Here is a 21,131-nt window from a genome sequence, read left to right as displayed (position 1 = left end):
AGAGGCCCACCCACTTGGGAGCCAGGCCCAGCCAATCAGAATGAGTTTTTCTCCACAAAAAGGCTTTTTTACAGATAGAAATACTCTGTTTCATCAGCTATCTGGGTGGTTGGTCTCAGAAGGTCCTGCATGAAAGAATCTGGATGTGGAGGTCCTGGGCTGGCGTGGTTACACATGGTCTGCGGTTGTGAGGCCTGTTGGACGTACTGCCAAATTCTCAAAAACGACATTGGAGGCGGCTTATGGTAGAGTAATGAACATTACATTTCCTGGCAAAAGTTCTGGTCGACATTCCTGCAGTCAGCATGCCAATTGCACGCTCCCTCAAAACTTGAGACATCTGTGGTATTGTGTTGTGTGACAAAACTGTACATTTTAGAGCTGCCTTTTATTGTCCCCAAGACAAGGCGCACCTGTGTAATGACCATGCTGTTTAATCAGCTTCTTGATATGCCACACCTGTCAGGTGGCTGGATTATCTTGGCAAAGGAGAAATACTCACTAACCTTGATGTAGACAAATTTGTGCACAACATTTGAGAGAAATAAGCTTTTTGTGCGTATGAAACATTTCTGGGATCTTTTATTTCAGCTCATGAAACATGGGATCAACACTTTACATGTTGCTTTCATATTTTTGTTCAGTATATTTACCTAGAGAGTTTTCACCTATATTTTCCATAGTTGTCTATTTACCACCTCAAACCGATGCTTACACTAATATCGCACTCAACAAGCTGTATAGGGCCATTAGCAAACAAGAAAATGCACATCCAGAGGCTGCGCTTCTCGTGGCCGGGGATTTTAATGCAGGGAAACTGAAATCCGTTTTACCTCATTTTTACCAGCATGTCACCTGTGCAACTAGAGGTCACAAAACTCTAGATCACCTTTACTTCACACAGAAATGCATACAAGGCTCTCCCTCACGCTTCCTTTTGGCAAATCTGACCATAACTCTATCCTTCTGATTCCTGCTTACAAGCAAAAACTCAAACAGGAAGTACCAGTGACGCGCTTAATATAGAAGTAGTCCAAATCGCTAGCACAGACTGCAATATGTTCCGGGATTCATCCGATAACATTTACAAGTTCACCACATCAGTCAGTGGCTTCTATAGTAAGCACATCGATGAGGTCGTCCCCACAGTGACTGTACGTACGTATCTAAACCAGAAGCCATGGATTAGAGGCAACATCCACACTGAGCTGAAGGCTAGAGCTGCCGCTTTTAAGGAGCGGGACACTAATCCAGACGCTTATAAGAAATCCCGCTACGACCTCCGACGAGCCATCAAACAGGCAAAGCATCAATACAGGACTAAGATCGAATCCTACTACGCCATCTCTGACGCTCGTCAGATGTGGCAGGGCTTGCAAACTATCACGGATTACAAAGGGAAACTCAGCATTCTATGCTCGCTTTGTGGCAAGCAACACTGAACCATGCATGAGAGCACCAGCTGTTCTGGACCAATGTGTGATCTCACTCTCCGTAGCCGATGTGAGAAAGACCTTTAAACAGTTTAACGTTCACAAGGCCACAGGGCCAGACGGATTACCATGACGAGAACTCAAGAGCATGCGCTGACCAGCTGGCAAGTATCTTCACTGACATTTTCAACCTCTCCCTGACCCAGTCTGTAATACCTACAGTACATTTCAAGCAGACCACCATAGAAAGGCTGATCATGGCTCACATCAACACCTTCATCCCAGACACCCTGGACCCACTCCAATTCACATACCGCCTCAACAGATCCAAAGATGATGCAATCTCTATTGCACTCCACACTGCCATCTCCCACCTTGACAAGAGGAACACCTATGTGAGAATGCTGTTCATTGACTAAAGCTCAGCATTCAACACCATAATGCCCGTCCAAGCTCATCACTAAGCTCAGAACCCTGGGACTGCAGCTGGATCCTGGACTTCCTGACGGGCCACCTTCAGGTGGTGAGAGTAGGCAACAACACATCCGCCACGCTGACCCTCAACACGGGGGCCCCTCAGGTGTGTGTGCTTACCCACGACTGCGTGGCCGCGCACAACTCCAACACCATAATTAAGTTTTCTGACGACGATGGTGGTAGGCCTGATCACCGACAACAACGAGAGCCTAATGGAGGGCCGAGCACGCCCCCTTCCACGTCGACCGAGCTGTAGTGGAGCGGGTCGAGAGCTTCAAGTTACTCGGTGTTCACATCACTAAGGGAAATAACATGGTCCACACACACCAACACAGTCATGACGAAGGCACGACAATGCCTCTTCCCCCTCAGGAGCCTGAAAAGATGCGGCATGGGACCTCAGATCCTCAAAAAGTTATACAGCTGCACCATTGAGAGCATCTTGACTGGCTGCATCACTGCCTGGTATGGCAACTGCTTGGCTTCCGACCGCAAGGCGCTACAGAGGGTAGTGCGTACGGCCCAGTACATCACTGGGGACGAGCTCCCTGCCATCCAGGACCTCTATACCAGGCGGTGTCAGAGGAAGACTCCAGCCACCCAAGTCATAGACTGTTCTCTCTGCGACCACACGGCAAGCAGTAGCGACGCATGAAGTCTGGAACCAACAGGACCCTGAACAGCTTCTACCCCCAAGCCATAAGACTGCTAAATAGTTAACCAAATAGCTACCCGGACTATCTGAATTGAACCTTTTTACACTAACTCTTTTGACTCATCATATACGCTGATGTTACTGTCTATTATCTATCCTGTTGCCTAGTCACTTTACCCCTACCTATATTTACATATCTACCTTAATTACCTCATACCCCTGCACATCGATTCGGTACAGGTGCCCCGTGTATATAGCCAAGTTATTTTGATATTCAGGCCTTGTGTTATTATTTTTTTTTCTCTCTGCGTTGTTGGGAATCGCCCGTAAGCATTTCACTGTTAGTCTACACCTGTTTGATTTGATTTGATTTGACACACACAGAAAATCTAAGCATCCCACAAGTGCAATTTATTCCTGAATAAACAGTTACAGTACCAATTTTTTTTTTCTTCCAGTAAGTGTACGGTATACATTCTTGCATTCTTGTCTGTCTTGGACTACGGTGATGTTATTTACAAGCAGACCTCGAGCACCACACTGAAGTCACTTGATTCTGTGCATCATGTGTCCCTTAGGTTTATTACCAACCAAAAAGCGTCTGACACATCATCGTTGGTTGTTCTTCAATGGCTCTATATAGGGCTTTGGGAAAACTGCCGCTTTAACTCTGTTCTTCTTTGATAGGGTCAGAAAATAAAATAAAATAAATACCAGCTACGGTCGCACTTACTTTTAACAGTTCCAAAAATCAGAACGGATCAAAAAGTGTTTCAGTTACTTAGCTCCATAGTCTTGGAATGCTCTACAGACCAATTTGAAAACTCCAGGATCTTGTTTCTTTAGATAAGTTGAAAAGGTTGGTTGACTTGGTTACTGAGGAATGTGATTGTCGTTAGGATTTCATGTGGTGGTTTACTTTGATATGATGGCTATTATATCAATATTGGCGCATAAAAGCGCTTCCAACGTCATTTCTCACATAATTAATTTTACCGACTCTAAAAGCTCCCACCAGGTTGAACAAACAAATTATCTGTGGGAATTTATACAATTATACCGAAACTTCCTGTTTCCATCACAGATAATTTTTTATATGCTATGACTTTCCTTGCATATGTAATACCTTGCTAAAACCAAGTATATACGCTACATCTTTCAAATGCATCAACAGTTATGTAAACCCAAGTCCCACAGAAGTTTCCAGCCCAATTTGCATGTGAAATTCCAAAAACCACGGGTCAGTAAATCCCTTGTACCTGTTGTATCCAAATGAGGAATGTGGAACAATGGCCCCCATCTCGTGGCAAGAAAGAGACACCTACACGTATGAGGGCCACAAGTCATCTGTATAAATGAAGACGTTTTGTGAAAGGAAACAAAAGACAAGTGAGACATTTGAGGTATGATCACATGAGCACTTTGTTATTAACATCCATAGTACGTTGATATAGCATGGACACGGGCGTGTTATACAGTGGGGACAAAAAGTATTTAGTTATTTTATTTTCCACCATAATTTGCAAATAAATTCATAAAAAATCCTACAATGTGATTTTCTGGGGGTTTTTATTCTAATTTTGTCTGTCATAGTTGACGTGTACCTATGATGAAAATTACAGGCCACTCTCATCTTTTTAAGTGGGAGAACTTGCACAATTGGTGGCTGACTAAATACTTGTTTTCCCCCACTGTACACGTCATATGTGCACGGGGGAACAGTAGTAGTATCATGGTGCTACAGGATACAGCAGGAGTAACAGCTTCCTTCTATCACAACATGGACAGTAGAGACGGAGAGAGAGAAATATGTGAGAGAGGGGATATTTTAGCATTCTTTCTAATTCTGCCTATCACTCTCAAGTAGAGGGACAAGACCAGAAACAGTAGCGTATTTTTGGCCACGAGGTCGCTAGCTATTATGAAGGAGGGGGAAAAAAAATCCATCTGCACCGTTTGACAAATGTCTCTTTTCTCCCTCTCGCTCTCTCTCTCTCTCTCTCTCCCCCTGCTCTATCCATCACTAAGACCTCTACTACAGTACAATACTGTCTGTCCCGTAGTATGACCCTGCATGACCCGACAGGAGGATGTATGACCCTGCAGGAGGATGTATGACCCTGCAGGAGGATGTCAATGAAGAGCAAACTGTACCTGGAAGACTAACAGAAACCTCATCCTAACCTGCATATCTGACACACCTTTTCCTGCATTTTCTGCACATTTCCTGCATCTTTCCTGCATATTTTCTGCACATCTGACATCTTTCCTCAAGTTATGAAGATAGATATGTGCCAAAAACACAAGAACAAATATATTGTTATAGTCATAATAATTTGGGCAGGTATCTATCCACATAACTCGCATTTAATATAATATGATATGTTACGTCCTTTGCCCATAACATTATACTAACTCACATTTTCAAATGCTTGTTATTAATGCAATAATGTCTTAAAGTACAGTTGTTAACATCCATATTTCAATAGCTTCATATCTCTATCTTTCAAAATTAATTATTGAATAAGTGAAATATATTTAATTTAGATCTAACAAAATATTTAAATCATTTATGTAGAATACAAAAACGAAAAAACTATATTAAAAAAATACAACTGTACAACAAAATAAAGAATGAAATAATTAAATACATTTTAACAAATCAATTTTTAAGAATAATAATACAACCTTATCTACAAACTAGATGAACTGATCTGATTGAATCTAGACCTAACTCTTGTCCTCGTGGATTCGTCCTGGCAATTTTATGTTTTTCTAACCAATCATTTTTTTATGTTACTTTACAGAATTTCATTGTGGATTATTTAGGCTCTACCAAACCCTAATCTAGGATTTAATCCACAAGGCATCATATAGGGTTTAATCCTTTCTACCAGCTCTAGTTTAGCTGTACAGCTCAATCTGAACCTAGTTTACCAGTACAGCTCAATCTGAACCTAAGGCAACATTTGAAACATCTGAATCCAACAAATGCCCACAAAGCCACCAAGAAATGGGTTGGGGTTTCTTCTAAGATGCCTCCCACCATCAAAAATATTTTTCCGACCAGAAAACCTGAGACTTCTCAGGACTGAAACCCGGGGAAAGTGGCTGGTTGGACGCACCGTCGCGTATATAAAACATCATGTAGGGACCATAGGCATGGTCATGGCTAAATACGTCCAGCATATCACCTCTCCCGTGGTTCTTTCTCAAGCACTTTACGGCATACGCAAATAAACAACACTCTCTTTCTCATTACATACAACCAATCAGAATCATTTGATGTATATATATTTTTTTACTTTAAATTAAAACATTCATTGTACTTCTATTATGTTTTAGAAGAAGCCCCTTTTAGAGCGTTTTTTTAGAATAGGGAGGTTGAGGTGGGGCTGGCTCCGCCTCTCCGTTGGTTTGTACAGCCTTCTCCACCAACACATTCAGAAAAGCTCACCAAAGCACCTCAACAGACCTCCAAAGCCACGTGTTGCTTTCATTGGACATCCTTCCTTCTTTATCCACCTCTACTACACGCTTTTCCTCAATGACAATACATGATTTCATCATTAGTCAATAAATAAATGGAACTCACCACATGTGTGAGTTGTATTTGCATTTACAGTATGGATAGATATATAGACATATACAGCTCATAGCTTACCACAGGCTCTTGAAAACACTTGGTTTTGTCTGTACCAGAGGTGCAGTATCCTCCTGAAAGCTGTGCAGTTTTATTGGATAAAGGAGAGAGGGGCGGAGCAGGTGGGAGGAGCTAGGGTTTTGGGGTTCGAATAGGGGCGAAGAAGAGGTGAAAAGACACAAAAAACGTTGTCAGTTTGTTACTAGGTTACATGCACTAGGCCCGGCTCCACTCTTTTCCTTCCCGACACCTGCAGTCGGTCAGTTCATGCCATCCACCAAAACAAACAGGAAGTGAAGGGAGGATGTTCTTGTGTTTGTCCAATCAGTCAGGTTTATAAGTCCATCCAAAATCATTGTCTTACCAAGATGATGAGTATCAGGAATTTGCAGATGACGAGGAATTGATGAAGCCTGTTCAAACCGGTTTGTCTGTCTGTCCATTTGTATTTACTCCACACAGAGAGATGACGACAGCTGTCAGAACCCACAGATAGATCACACTAACAATGTTGTCTTTTTTTTTCTTTCTGTTTTATAACAACTACTTTTCATACTAATGTCCTACTACAAAGCAGGGGATCTCTGGGCTAAGGAAGTAAATCAAGTAGCATGATGTCAGTGTGGATCCATTAAATGACAAGTCCTTTAACCAGTCCCCTGAAGTCTTCTATTAGCATTAGCACTAGCATTTAGCTCTAGCTTTAGCACTAACACTTGCATTTAGTACTAGGACTAGCACTAGCATTTGCACTAGCATTAGCATTTAGCGTTAGCATCTGCATTCAAAGTGTGGCACAGCTAGGTGAATGATAGAGTATAGTTGTGGAGCATGGTAAAGTAAAGCACAGCTAGGTGTGGTATGTATAATTTGGCTGAGCTGAGGCAGTCTCTGTAGCTAGCCGTGTGTCTCTGTTTGGTTTTCCCATACAGTTTGGTTTGTGTGTGTGTGTGTGTGTGTGTGAGTGTGTGTGTGTGTGTGTGTGTGTGTGTGTGCATGAGTTTAGTGTAGATGCATGCATAGAGAAGTCTGTTTGTTCGTGCCTGTATATGTATATGTACATGCATGTTTACATCTGTGTCTTTGTGTGTGTGTGTGTGTGTGTATGTGTGTGTGTATGTGTGTGTTTCGTACTTCATCCCACAGTACAATAATTACACTTTAAACCAGTCATATCAGTCATATCAAAGTCTCCCCTCCATGAGTATCCATCGTCTTGTATCCATCCAGTGAGTATCTACTGTTTGTCCATATTTGGCTCTCTAACTCTTTTCTTATTTTCCCCACACTCCCTTTCACCTTCCACCCTCATCCTTACTGTGGCCCCTGGGTTCAGGCTAGGGTTGCAAAGTTCTGGTAACTTTCCCAAAATCCCTAGGTTTTCCAGAAATCGTGGTTGGAGGATAAACAGACTTCCTCCTTATTCCCTTTTGATTCCGGGAATCTCCCAACAGGGATTTCTGGAAAAACAGAATTTTGGAACCCTAGTTGAGTCTGTCAGGTCAGTGTGGCCCCTGAGGCCCTTGGGGGGGGCCTAGTTGTCCTCCAGGCCCCTCAGGGTAACATAGATGAAAGGCACCAGGCCCCGCTGGGCCCCCAAGGAGCAGAGGAGCCAGTCGGAGTCGGCCCGGCTCAGGACCCTCAGTACGTCCCCTTTCTGGAAACTCAGCTGGTCAGACTCCGTGGCTATGTGGTGGCACAGGGCACGCACTTCACTGGAGTGGGGAGGGGGAAGGAAGAAAGATATGTGCCATTGTTTTTTTGTGTATGTAGCTTGATCCTGTATTTTTTATTTGTATCCTGTATTGTTTTTGGTCTCTTGACCAGTCTTGGTGAAATATTGGTTGAATAAAAAAACAAATTAAGTACGACCTTACCAGGGCTGTTTGGTGTGGCTCTCCTGTGTTGTCTGAAGATGTGGAGAGGGTTGGTTCAGAGTGGGAGGGGCCGTAGGAGCTGAAGGCTCCACCCTCTTAACTGTCCCCGCCCCCACCGTCTGAGCTACGAGGTCCAGCATGGACATGTCCAGACCTGTCAGCCAGCCGGACGGCAGCCTGCGAGGGACAAACAAAGCATAGCCAAATCAATATGGAAAATTCCTTGCTAACTTGTGTGTCAAATAATTTATTGTATTCTTTGAAGTAACTGTCCTAAAATATTGTCTTAGTTAATACCCAGCAAATGCTGAAAAGCTCTGTAAAATAAAGAGTAAATTATTACTGTAGCATCTGTACCAATTTACATCATTTCACTTCAATTCACTCACCTGCTCTGGCTTTTGACTGATCTCTGCTCTGGCCTGGAGGGGGAGCCACCACCACCTACACTGGACCCAAACAGCCTTCCCCAACGCATGCCCTGGCCCTGGGAGGGACATTCAGCCTGGGCCGCTAGCTGGGACACTGAGGGCCCTGGTTCCTTCTCGTTCTCCTTGTCCTGGGTGAGCAGCGACTCTGGGGGACTCCCCATCCAGGAGAGTCTTCCTCTTCCCCTGGACCCTGTCCACTCACCACTGGAGCTGGAGCTGCTCTTCCTGCTTATCCCCCTCTCTCTGAGACCCTCCTCTTCCTGGCTAGACTCCGCCCCTTCCACCACGCCCTCCCTGGGGGGAGGGAGCTGGCTCCGCCTCTCCGCAGACTTCTTCCTCTTCTCGCTCTTGACGAACTTTGAGCCGCCCTGAGCTGATTGGTCGATGTAGACCTGGGAGCTCTGCATGAGCTGGTACCACCAGCCCGCCTGGCGATCACGCTCCTGCCGCTGACGACCCTCCTCCTTCCCTCCCTCCCTTTCCCCTTCCATCTGGCTCTCTCCTCCCACCCCCTTCGCTCTCTTTACCATGCCTCTCCCCCTCCCACTCTCCCTCCACAGATTGGCAAACCCTGTCCCTACTTCCGTCGACATTGGCTGTGCTTCTAAAAGCCCTGCTCCTAAATGATCCATCCCTGCCCCCTCTCTCCTCGACCCTGTCCTCTGCATCATCCCTTCTCTACTCCCTCTCTCTCCAACCCCTTCCATCCCTGCCCCCTCTCTCCTCGACCCTGTCCTCTGCATCATCCCTTCTCTACTCCCTCTCTCTCCAACCCCTTCCATCCTAGACCACGTTCCCTCTCGTCTCAGCCCCGCCCCTTCCCTTTTATCCTCCGCCCCTTCTCTCGTAGACGCTGCCCTCCGTGACTCTGTGCTCCACTCCCTCATCAGCTGGAAGGTGGAGCGTGCTGATTGGTCCAGGTCCTCACCGGTGGAGGAGGAGCAGAGCTGCTCCTTGCGTCTAAGCTGTTCCTGGCCCTTCTGGACCAATCGGGGCTCAAAGAGCAGGTCAAGGTCAAAGGGCAACAGGGATAGAGGCTGCAGGAGGAGAAGGAACTCCTCGAATAGAGGCTGGCAGGGCCTCTGGGACAACGGCAGGAAACCCCACGGGTGGTAATGGGTCGCTACGATGTCTGGGGAGGACAGGTGGACAGAGAGGGGTGGGTTGGGGAACAAGTCATGGTTAGACTTTTATTTAACTAACCTTTATTGAAACAGGCTAGTCAGATAAGAACAAATTCGTATTTACAATGATGACCTGAGATTAGCAGAAGCATACCAGACATTGGTTGTAATAGTGTCTGTTTTCTCTCTAAGAGGTCAGACACACAGAGAAATCTGATGGCCGATAGGTTAGTTCAGGAGGAGGCTGTTCTTTCTACTCCTGCATTCCAACATAACAGTCTTACAAACCACCTGATGATGAGGACAATAAGTTACAGCTGGTGAAGTATTAAAGCCTTAAGCTTGAAACACACCGAGAATCTGACTGCTGATAGGTACTTATCACAGTGGGAGGTCGTTACCTCTCGCTAGAACAAAATACGGGGGGTGATGTCCCAACAAACCAGAGGGAAACATTATTTAACACTATAAAACAATGGCGAAATTGATATATAATATGATATTTTACATGATTTAATTAAATCCTGGAATTGGTCTGAGCTGGTGTTGCTTATTTTATAAAGCACTGTACAGCTTTGTCTGTCGCTATACGCCCTTGAGGGGCCCCCTGGGACTTACAGCTGCTGCTGGTTGGCTACTGGTGTGGTGGGGCCTGTCATATTTGATTGACGTGTATCCTACCATGTCTGTTGCTAATTTACATTCAGTTACATTCAGGCGCAAAATTGATAGAAAGTATATAAGTCAGGTGAGCTAAAACGCGAGGAGCGACAGAATAAGAAAAGTTAATTGCATCCTGTGTTCCACTTACAACCTACTTCTCCTCGTCGTCGTCCTTACAACCGTAAAGATGGCACGGAACATCCAACCACTGCTGTTACTGCTGCCTGAGGCGGGTGTTGATGGAAGCATGGCCTCGAGCCCGTGGCACCCAAAAAAACAAAACAGTTTGAACAAGGTTTTCTATGTGCACTGCTGCGCACACAACACACATTTAATTCTAATGGATGTTCCTTGTGTAGAGCAAAAGTTTTTTTGTGGCACATTGGAGACCCTGTAGACATACTGCTTCTAGCCTCCCAAGGTTTTAAAATACTTCAGTTGGAACAGGAAAACATGCAGCTGGAGAGAGCCGTTCTCACCCTAAAGAGCCTATTGGACACAAGGTGGGCCTCCAGGAACCAGGCCACAGAAGCGGTTATACAGAGCCTGACCTAGATCCCTGAGGCCCTGCACTGAATAAAGCACCAGAACCACACTACACCAAAGTCTGCCTCTGAAGCCAATGGCCTGCTGTCAAAATGTATGTTGGTGGTTTTTGGAACGGTTTACTAAAGAAGACGTACATCCTTTCTAGCGATCGGCGAAAGGATTTGATGTAAACGCTGCGTGGATCTCATTGACGCCTGCATGGTTGAGATCAGACAGATGCGCACAGATGAGGCCCATGACAAGATGGAGAACACTGCGAAAGAGATTGGCCCGACAAAAACAACGCAACAACTGAGTTTGCAGAGTAGAGAGCGGGCAAGAGGAAGAGGTTTCATGACGAGGACACAGAGGACGACCCAATTCTGGAAAGCAGCAGGCGCTTTAAAGCTGATGTATACTATTACATACTTGATGTTTTTGTGGGGCAGTTTGATAATTGATATGCTGACTTCAGAGAAATGGCACAACTATTCTCTGTGCTCAACCCAAAGTGCTTTGAGCACCCCTGATGCAGGAAAATAATATGCTTGAGCTCGCACGTTTTCTACTCTGATAATATTTCCAAGCCTGAGGAAGTTGTGGGTGAGTTCCTCTCTTTTCCGCACAATGTATTCCGAGTTAGCCATGGGATCTCAACACTGACGCAGTCCTACCATTCCTCGTTGCCAATGACATGCACCGAGCATATTCAAATCTGACCATTCTCCATAGAATCTACAAAACCATTCCCATCAGCAGTACCAGTGCCAAGCTAAATTTCAGCCGCCTGAAGCTCATTAAGAGCTATTTGCATGAATGAATGAGGCCAGACTATCCGACCTCACTTTGCTTTGTACTGAGCTGGACATCGACAAAGACAAAATGGTCGGGAGGGATTCTATTATTTCTTCATACCTTTTATCAAGAACCCACGGCTGAAAATAGCCAGCTAGCCAGCTAACTAGCTACTTGCTATTAGCCACCGTTAGCGGTCTTCACCACTGTCCGTGGCCTGCACTACCTACCAGCCAGCTCTAGCCTGGACAATTATCGGCCAGTCTGCACAGCGTGCTATCGACAAAATGGTTGGGAGGTTTGCCAACATGAAGGAGAGGAGGATGACGTTTTAAAACGGGGACCTTGATTTGTACACCTGTTGGCATTTTCATTTTGTTCTATTGAATGCATGATGTAGACCCGGCGCCAGAACGCCATAGGGGGGGGGCGTGTTTTTTCACAGGACCTCCTATGTGTGCACGCACTTGCATGTTCACAAATGTTTTAATGGCTTCGGATGTTAACGTGCAAGAAACCAAGGCTTTTACGGTTACAGAAGTCAACAAATGATAACGCCTGGGGAGTAGGAGTGATACTGGGGGGTACAGGGCCTGGGTTAACCTCTACATCACCAGAGGAACAGAGGAGGAGTAGAATAAGGATACGGCTAAAGGCTTTAAGTACTGGTCTTCTAGTGCATTGGGTACAGAGAAAAAAAGGGGCAGATTTCCGGGCGTTGTAGAATAGATTCAGGGCATTATGTACAGACAAGGATATGGAAGGATATGAGTACAGTGGAGGTAAACCTAAGCGTTGGGTAACGATGAAAGAGATAGCATCACTGGAGGCACCGATTGAGTCGGTCTCCGCGTGTATGGGGGGTGGGACAAAGGAGCTATCTAAGGCAGGTTGAGCTGGGCTGGGGGATCTACAGTGAAATAGTACAATAAGAAATAACCGAAACAGCAATAAGCAAGGCATATTGACATGGGAGAGAGGCATAAAGCAATCACAAGTGTTATTCGAGAGAGCTAAGACAAAAGCTGGTAATGGCGACACAGTTTGGGCTGAGGCTAAACATAAACAGGATGCGGTACCGTATAAAGGAACCGTCCAGCAGACATCAGCTGTATAGCTGAGTTATCATAAGGTCCGGTGAACAGCAATAGGATAGTTCGCAGGTAGTTCGGGGGCTGCTATAGCACTGGCGAGCAAGAGGCCACGGCTTGCGTGTGCTAGCGGGCCGGGGCTAGCAGCTGGATCTTCGTGGTGGACGTCGTAACGGGAAGCCTGTTAAAACCACATCAGACGATTTCGTCGGCAGACCAGTCGTGTTGGATCGGTGGGGCGCCGTGTCAACACTAGGAGGTCCCGTCCGGTTGACAGAGAGGTAGATAGCCGGGAGATGGGCCTGGCTCGAGGCTAGCTCAAGGCTGATTAGCCAACAACAACATCCATTTGGTTGCAGCTAACTAGTTGCGATGATCCGGTGTTAAAGGTCCAGTGATTCAGTGATTCCGGCAGAAAAACCGATATGTTCTGGGTCGATAACGCGCTGTGCAGACGGTGCAGACTGGCCGGCAATAGTCCAGGCTAGAGCTGGCTGGTAGGTAGTAGGCCAGTATCTCTATTTGCACATGATCTTCTGCACATCTATCACTCCAGTGTTAATACTAAATTGTAATTATTTTGCACTATGGCCTATTTATTGCCTTACCTCCATAACTTACTACATTTGCACACACTGTATATATATTTTATATTGTGTTATTGACTCTATGTTTTGTTTATCCCATATGCAACTCTGTGTTGTTGTTGTTTTTACCGCACTGCTTTGCTTTATCTTGGCCAGGTCGCAGTTGTAAATGAGAACTTGTTCTCAACTGGCTTACCTGGTTAAATAAAGGTGAAATAAATAAAATCATCACTTGGTCAGGCCTGCTAGTGAAGTGGAACATTGTATCAAATCATCACTTGGTCAGGCCTGCTAGTGAAGTGCAACATTGTATCAAATCATCACTTGGTCAGGCCTGCTAGTGAAGTGCAACATTGTATCAAATCATCACTTGGTCAGGCCTGCTAGTGAAGTGCAACATTGTATCAAATCATCACTTGGTCAGGCCTGCTAGTGAAGTGCAACATTGTATCAAATCATCACTTGGTCAGGCCTGCTAGTGAAGTGCAACATTGTATCAAATCATCACTTGGTCAGGCCTGCTAGTGAAGTGCAACATTGTATCAAATCATCACTTGGTCAGGCCTGCTAGTGAAGTGCAACATTGTATCAAATCATCACTTGGTCAGGCCTGCTAGTGAAGTGCAACATTGTATCAAATCATCACTTGGTCAGGCCTGCTAGTGAAGTGCAACATTGTATCAAATCATCACTTGGTCAGGCCTGCTAGTGAAGTGCAACATTGTATCAAATCATCACTTGGTCAGGCCTGCTAGTGAAGTGCAACGTTGTATCAAATCATCACTTGGTCAGGCCTGCTAGTGAAGTGCAACATTGTACCTATCGGCAGTCAGATTTCTCAGTGCGTCTGACCCTTAACACTTAAAGATGTGCATACCTTCATGAGTGTAGAGGTGATTGAACCAAAACTCCAAAGATCGCAAGCTGAAAGGGAAAAACACAAAAGAGATGGACAAGAAAGGAGTCAGCTATGCTGTATTACTTTATTATTGCTTTGGAAACCAATACTGAGTCAGAGCCTTGCCTGGCCAGTTGTTTAGAAGGCTATTGTTAAAAGGTTTGTGGCAGTGAGAGGGAGATACAGTCGTGTACAGGAGGTGGAGGTGGTACAGAGTGCAGGACTACTAGTGATGACTACTAGAAGTAGGTGACATAGAGGTAGTGTACTCACTTGAGCAGTCCGAAGATGAATGCGTTGAGTCTCATGCTGTGGCTGGTGAACTCTGAGTACTGGGACACCTTGCAGAACAGGCTGTGGAGAACACGGGTGGACGGGCCTGAGGGAGGGATGGAGGGAGGTCAGGATTATGATTTATTATAATGTTACCTTGACAATGTAATATTATTTTCAGTGGTGTATGTTACAGGAGGGGGGTCGCAGTTCCGGAGCGACCCACTAGGTGTCATTCTCCGACAACCTTAGGCACCTCCTCACTCACATTCTGGACTAATCAGTATCCTATTGGTGTCACCTGTGTCTACCTGTTCACCTGTGTATTTATGCCCTCGCTTCCCTGTGTTCCGTTGCTCAGTTTTCTCTGCTAGTTTCTCTATGTCCAGCAGTACTACTCAGTGTCTCATCGGAGACCTATGTACAGGTACTTGAGAAGTGTTCTCCCTGTTTCGTTATTTGTTTCAGTCTTAGGTAGTATTTCGTATTTTGGCTGTCAGACGGTTTTTGGAGACTTATTTGCTCCGCCTTTCTTTTATCGTGATAAGTCCATTATTATGTATTCTGGCTTCAGGACCACCAGTAAAGATCCTGGTTTCACCGTCTCTGCCTACTTCCTACTGTATATCCTGCACCGCACCTGGGTCACACCTCACCCCAACCCTTACAGGTGTAGTGGAGGGTATACGCAGGTATACGCAGCATACCCACTTCTTCTTCAGTGGGCATTGTCTATACTCACTTCTTAATCCCCACTGATACGTATATCAAAGTAGTGTAGAGGAGGTGTACGCCGTATCAATCAATAAGGCTGATGGAATAGATCGGAATGTTTAGCTTAGAATGTTGATAAATTATTATTTCTTCACATTTTATGCGCAGCCATGTCCAAATGGCAGTAGGCCTATGCGTGAACGTTCCAAAATGCAATTTGGGAAAACGCCTTTCTAAAATGCGCTGCGCACATCCCGAGCGGTTTCATGGACAGAGATGGAAATAAATATCCGTTAGAAAGAGGGGGGATTAAAGATGCAATAACTATCATGGATTGCTAATAATGATTAAGATCATTCCTTTGGCTGCTAGACAATGAAAGAAAGTTGAAAGAAAACCAATAGAACAGGAGAACGCATGCCTACCTGTCAGAATGATATCATGTCACTGTTTCTCCTAGAAGTTTTCACACAGGGCACCTTTCCTTCACTGGGCCGTTTGGAAAAACTTTGGCTAAAATTAGAGCACACCCACTTCTCCAGGCACCACTACACCCCTGATTATGTTAGTTGCTTGTATTATAGTCCTACATTTCCTTTGCAGCATTGATCACAATAATTATGTTGTTATGACCATTGTCAACATAATATTATCATAATGATCCACTTAAGGGCCATCCTCTAAATGAACCTGATTCTCCTCTGAATCTTCCATATCATCATCTACTTTTCCTCATTTTCTAAACAAATCCCTCGTCCCTCCGGACATACCTAGTGTTTACAGGCCTCCTGGGCCGTATACAGCGTTCCTCACTGAGTTCCCTGAATTCCTATCGGACCTCGTCGTCATGGCAGATCAAATTCACATTTTTCTCTACACTGGTTTCCTGTTAAGGCTAGGGCTGATTTCAAGGTTTTACTGCTAACCTACAAAGCATCTCTCCGATTTGGTCCTGCCGTACATACCTACACGTACGCTACGGTCACAAGATGCAGGCCTCCTTATTGTCCCTAGAATTTCTAAGCAAACAGCTGGAGGCAGGGCTTTCTCCTATAGAGCTCCATTTTAATAGAATGGTCTGCCGATCCATGTGAAAGAAGCAGACTCAAGTCTCAACCTTTAAGTCTTTACTAAAGACTCATCTCTAAAGTAGGTCCTATGATTGAGCGTAGTCTGGCCCAGGGGTGCGAAGGTGAATGGCAAGGTACTGGCGTGACAAACCACCCTTGCTGTCTCTGCCTGGCCGGCACCCCTCTCTCCACTGGGATTCTCTGCCTCTGACCCTATCAAGGGACCTGAGTCACTGGCTTGCTCACGCTCTCCCATCCTTCCTGTCCTCGGGCTCGTGCAGGTGGGGGAGATCTTTGTGGGCTATACCCTTGTCTTAGTGTAGTAAGTTAGTGGTTTGTTGATAACCCTTTGGTGGTGTGGGAGCTGTGCTTTGGCAAATTGGGTGTGGTTATATCCTGCCTGGTTGGCCCTGTCCGGGGGTAACTTTGGACAGGGACACAGTGACGCCCGATCCCCCCTTGTCTCAGACTCCAGTATCCATGCTGCAATAGTCTATGTGCCGGGGGGCTAGGGTCAGTCTGTCATATCTGGTGTAATTATCCTGTCTTATCTTAGGTATGCTCCCTCTAATTCTCCCATCTCTCTCTCTCCCCTCCCGGAGGACCTGAGCCCTAGGACCATGCCTCAGGACTACCTGGCCTGACCACCTGGTTGTTCTGCTTATCCAGTTTCTGCTGTTCTGCCGGTGGCTATGGAACCCTGACCTGTTAACCGGTTGTGCTACCTCGTCCCGACCTGCTGTTTCGACCCTCTCTCTCTCTCCACCAGGCTCCAGGGCTTATGGCCTAATCATCATCACCATTACCTAGTTGTGTGGAGGCCTCCACCAGGCTCCACGGCTGGTTGCGTCTCTGTCCGATGATCAGGTCCAGGACGTAGGCCTTCAGCCCATCCCCCAGCACCTCCCTTAAAGCCGGACACAGGTACTTCAGGATCAGGTGGCCCACGTTGGGACTCACCCAACTGTTACCCAGCTTCGCCTGGAAGGGAGAGAGAGCGGGGGAGGGGTGGGTGGAGAAGAAAGTGGAAAAAAGGTAGAGGAGGAGAAGAGCAGAGAAGAGAGCGGGAGCAAGAGAACAAGAAAATAAGAGATATACAGTGACCAAGAGAGAGGAGATAGACAGTGACCAAGAGAGAGGAGATAGACAGTGACCAAGAGAGAGGAGATGGACAGTGACCAAGAGAGAGGAGATAGACAGTGACCAAGAGAGAGGAGATGGACAGTGACCAAGAGAGAGGAGATGGACAGTGACCAAGAGAGAGGAGATGGACAGTGACCAAGAGAGAGGAGATAGACAGTGACCAAGAGAGAGGAGATGGACAGTGACCAAGAGAGAGGAGATGGACAGTGACCAAGAGAGAGGAGATAGATAGTGACCAAGAGAGAGGATATGGACAGTGACCAAGAGAGAGGAGATGGACAGTGACCGAGAGAGAGGAGATAGACAGTGACCAAGAGAGAGGAGATAGACAGTGACCAAGAGAGAGGAGATAGATAGTGACCAAGACAGAGGAGATGGACAGTGACCAAGAGAGAGGAGATGGACAGTGACCAAGAGAGAGGATATGGACAGTGACCAAGAGAGAGGAGATGGACAGTGACCAAGAGAGAGGAGATAGGGGGAGAAAAAATACATTGACATTACAGTTTATTTATGAAAAGAGATACAAAAAAAAAAGAGATATTCTTACGTTGTAAAAAATCAACAACAGTCTACTATAGAAACCAAAAGGAGAGGTAAATCCACAGAATGAAATAGAACAGTATTATATAGTATCGCTAGGGGTAAATCACACAGTAGCATACCTTCACATCAGGGTCCCGACTGGTGCCAAAATGAGCCACGATTAAATCTACCGCTGTATTAATGGCTTTGACTAAACCTGAGAGAGAGAGAGAGAGAGAGAGAGAGAGAGAGAGAGAGAGAGAGAGAGAGAGAGAGAGAGAGAGAGAGAGAGAGAGAGAGAGAGAGAGGAAGGGGGAGGAATGTAAAGAGGTAGTCGATTACGAGGCACTTCACATGTCAAACAGCCTCTCAGCAGTAAGTATGGGCTAATACAGGCTGCAGTCACCTGCTTTTATCTGATGGTTATCACCCTCTTTCTCCTTTCCACAGTGATAATCAGCTAGTCCCCAATGGCCAACCTCAAGCAGAAAACTTGAATTCGCAAGGTTTGAAAGTAGAGGGACATTTCTTCATTAACTATCTACTTCAGTTTACAAACAAGGTTTAATACCATGCACACAGCATGCTACTGTATTCGTTGTTTACAGCATATTTAACAGTAGGGCTTTTAAGATGGGTTGGAGTCAACATTATTTTTCTCCATTACAGACACATGCTATTTCTAATAGCTACAGAAGCTTCTGAGTCAGTCACTAAAGGGAGTTCATATGGGTCTCGATTGAAGGACCCTTCAGTACCGACATCAAAGACCTAGAGACACCCACACACTCAGAGAGAGAGAGGGGGGAGAGGGGGAGAGGGAGAGAGAGAGGGAGAGAGGGAGAGGGAGAGAGGGAGAGAGAGAGGGAGAGAGGGAGAGATAGCGAGAGAGAGAGAGAGAGAGAGAGAGAGAGAGAGAGAGAGAGAGAGGGAGAGAGAGAGGGAGAGAGGGAGAGATAGCGAGGAGAGAGAGAGAGAGAGAGAGAGAGAGAGAGAGAGAGAGAAAGAGAGAGAGTTTGGGGAAGGCCATTTCCTGTTTCAGCATGACAATGCCCCCGTGCACAAAGCGAGGTCCATACAGAAATGGTTAGTCGAGATCGGTGTGGAAGAACTTGACTGGCCTGCACAGAGCCCTGACCTCAACCCCATCGAACACCTCAACCCCATCGAACCCCAACATCAGTGCCCGAACTCACTAATGCTCTTGTGGCTGAATGGAAGCAAGTCCCCGCAGCAATGTTCCAACATCTAGTGGAAAGACTTCTCAGAAGAGTGGAGGCTGTTATAGCAGCATAGGGGGGACCAACTCCATATTATTGCCCATGATTTTGGAATGAGACATTCGACGAGCAGGTGTCCACTTACATTTGACCATGTAGTGCACATAGAAACATACTAAACCACTCCTAGTTGCTGTCTCACCTCTCTTCTGCTTCAGGTCCACAGAGATATGGGATTGTGAGGAAGAGGAGGACGATGAGGAAGAGGAGGCGTCCGGAGAGAGACAGAACTCTTCTGGAGGATGCTCGGTCAGGGAGAAGTAGTCTGGCAGGAAGTCACTGTAGTACTGCTGCAGCTGCTTCACAGACTGGCCTGAGAACACACACACGTAGGATAAGTACATGCACACGTAGGATAAGTACACGCACACGTAGGATAAGTACACTCAAACGTAGGATAAGTACACTCAAACGTAGGATAAGTACATTCAAACGTAGGATAAGTACACGCACACGTAGGATAAGTACACGCACACGTAGGATAAGTACACACACACACGTAGGATAAGTACACACAGACGTAGGATAAGTACACACAGACATAGGATAAGTGCACACAGATGTAGGATAAGTACACACACACACGTAGGATAAGTGCACACAGACGTAGGATAAGTACACACAGACATAGGATAAGTACACACAGACGTAGGATAAGTACACACAGACGTAGGATAAGTACACACAGACATAGGATAAGTACACACAGACATAGGATAAGTACACACAGACATAGGATAAGTACACACAGACATAGGATAAGTACACACAGACATAGGATAAGTACACACAGACGTAGGATAAGTACACACAGACATAGGATAAGTACACACAGACGTAGGATAAGTACACACAGACGTAGGATAAGTACACACAGACATAGGATAAGTACACACACACGTAGGATAAGTACACACAGACGTAGGATAAGTACACACAGACGTAGGATAAGTACACACAGACATAGGATAAATACACACAGACATAGGATAAGTACACACACGTAGGATAAGTACACCCACATCCTCAACATACACTTATCACACACACTGGCAGCTATGTCTTTGGACACTATACATGAATAAACACACACACACACACACACACACACACACAGGCACGTGCACAGATGGGGTCAAGCCAAGCACCTGCCATCCCACTCGCCAAGTGCCCTTTTGGGTGGTAGTATAATTTTTACTATTTTTATACAGTTTTTGTCGTTTTTGTTCTGAACCAACTGCCCCCGAGTTGTTGTGATGTCATCAAGTTCGTAATATTTCAAATACAATCACTGGAAGATTGAAAAGCAAATGGCTCCTGCTGAAAAGAGAAGACTCTAATCTCTAAAATATTTGATCAACTTCCAAATAGGCCTATTGAGTGAACATTGTTTTAAAGTCATGTAAAATGACGTAGAATTGCATGAAATGCGTTTATAAAAAGGCCCATTTTTTTCCAGGCCCTAGGCCACTAAAAACGTTCCCCGTGTGTGCAACTTCTGTAAGTGCCTCTACTCTACTGCTCTATGCCACTAGCAAATGCCATGATATGCATGCAGCGCTTTATTATAAAGGTTTCAAAAATACATCTCATGCGTTCCGGTACCTCAGAGCTCCCCAGGTCACCCCCCATCTCGTGCTCACGTTCTAGACTCTAGCTAACCACCATATACTAAAATATCCATACGAGCCACTAGCCAGCCAGCCAGCCATATATCATGAGTTAAACCATTATGAATATTAGGCTATAGTATGAAGTTATTATTTAAGAGCATTGAAGATAAACCACAATCAGTGAAAAAAAATATCACGCTAGCTAACGAGCAGATTTACATCAATATCAATGACCAGCTGATAGCCTACCCTCCGTTCCTGATTTCAATAATATATTTAGGAGGCACTGTAACTAGCTGGCTTACAAGTTG

At 45.5% G+C, this 21,131-nt stretch overlaps 1 protein-coding gene across 1 annotated transcript in view; it reads right to left on the bottom strand.

Annotated features, from left to right (window-relative positions):
• Positions 1–7,139: 7,139 nt before the first annotated feature.
• The window catches only part of rusc2 (RUN and SH3 domain containing 2), a 56,781-nt gene continuing 42,789 nt past the window's right edge, over positions 7,140–21,131 (bottom strand). Inside the window, exons 7-14 of the mRNA XM_041904133.2 lie at positions 19,350–19,520; positions 18,068–18,144; positions 17,066–17,240; positions 14,476–14,581; positions 14,182–14,228; positions 8,475–9,648; positions 8,086–8,262; positions 7,140–7,923 (exon numbers count right to left, since the gene is read on the bottom strand). Coding sequence (XP_041760067.2) covers positions 7,743–7,923; positions 8,086–8,262; positions 8,475–9,648; positions 14,182–14,228; positions 14,476–14,581; positions 17,066–17,240; positions 18,068–18,144; positions 19,350–19,520 — 2,108 coding nt within the window. The 3' untranslated portion in view covers positions 7,140–7,742. The remainder of the gene's footprint in view (positions 7,924–8,085; positions 8,263–8,474; positions 9,649–14,181; positions 14,229–14,475; positions 14,582–17,065; positions 17,241–18,067; positions 18,145–19,349; positions 19,521–21,131) is intronic.

This window comes from Coregonus clupeaformis, chromosome 18 (assembly GCF_020615455.1).
Source record: "Coregonus clupeaformis isolate EN_2021a chromosome 18, ASM2061545v1, whole genome shotgun sequence".
Lineage (NCBI taxonomy): Eukaryota > Metazoa > Chordata > Actinopteri > Salmoniformes > Salmonidae > Coregonus > Coregonus clupeaformis.
This window is presented reverse-complemented; position numbering and strand designations above follow the sequence as displayed.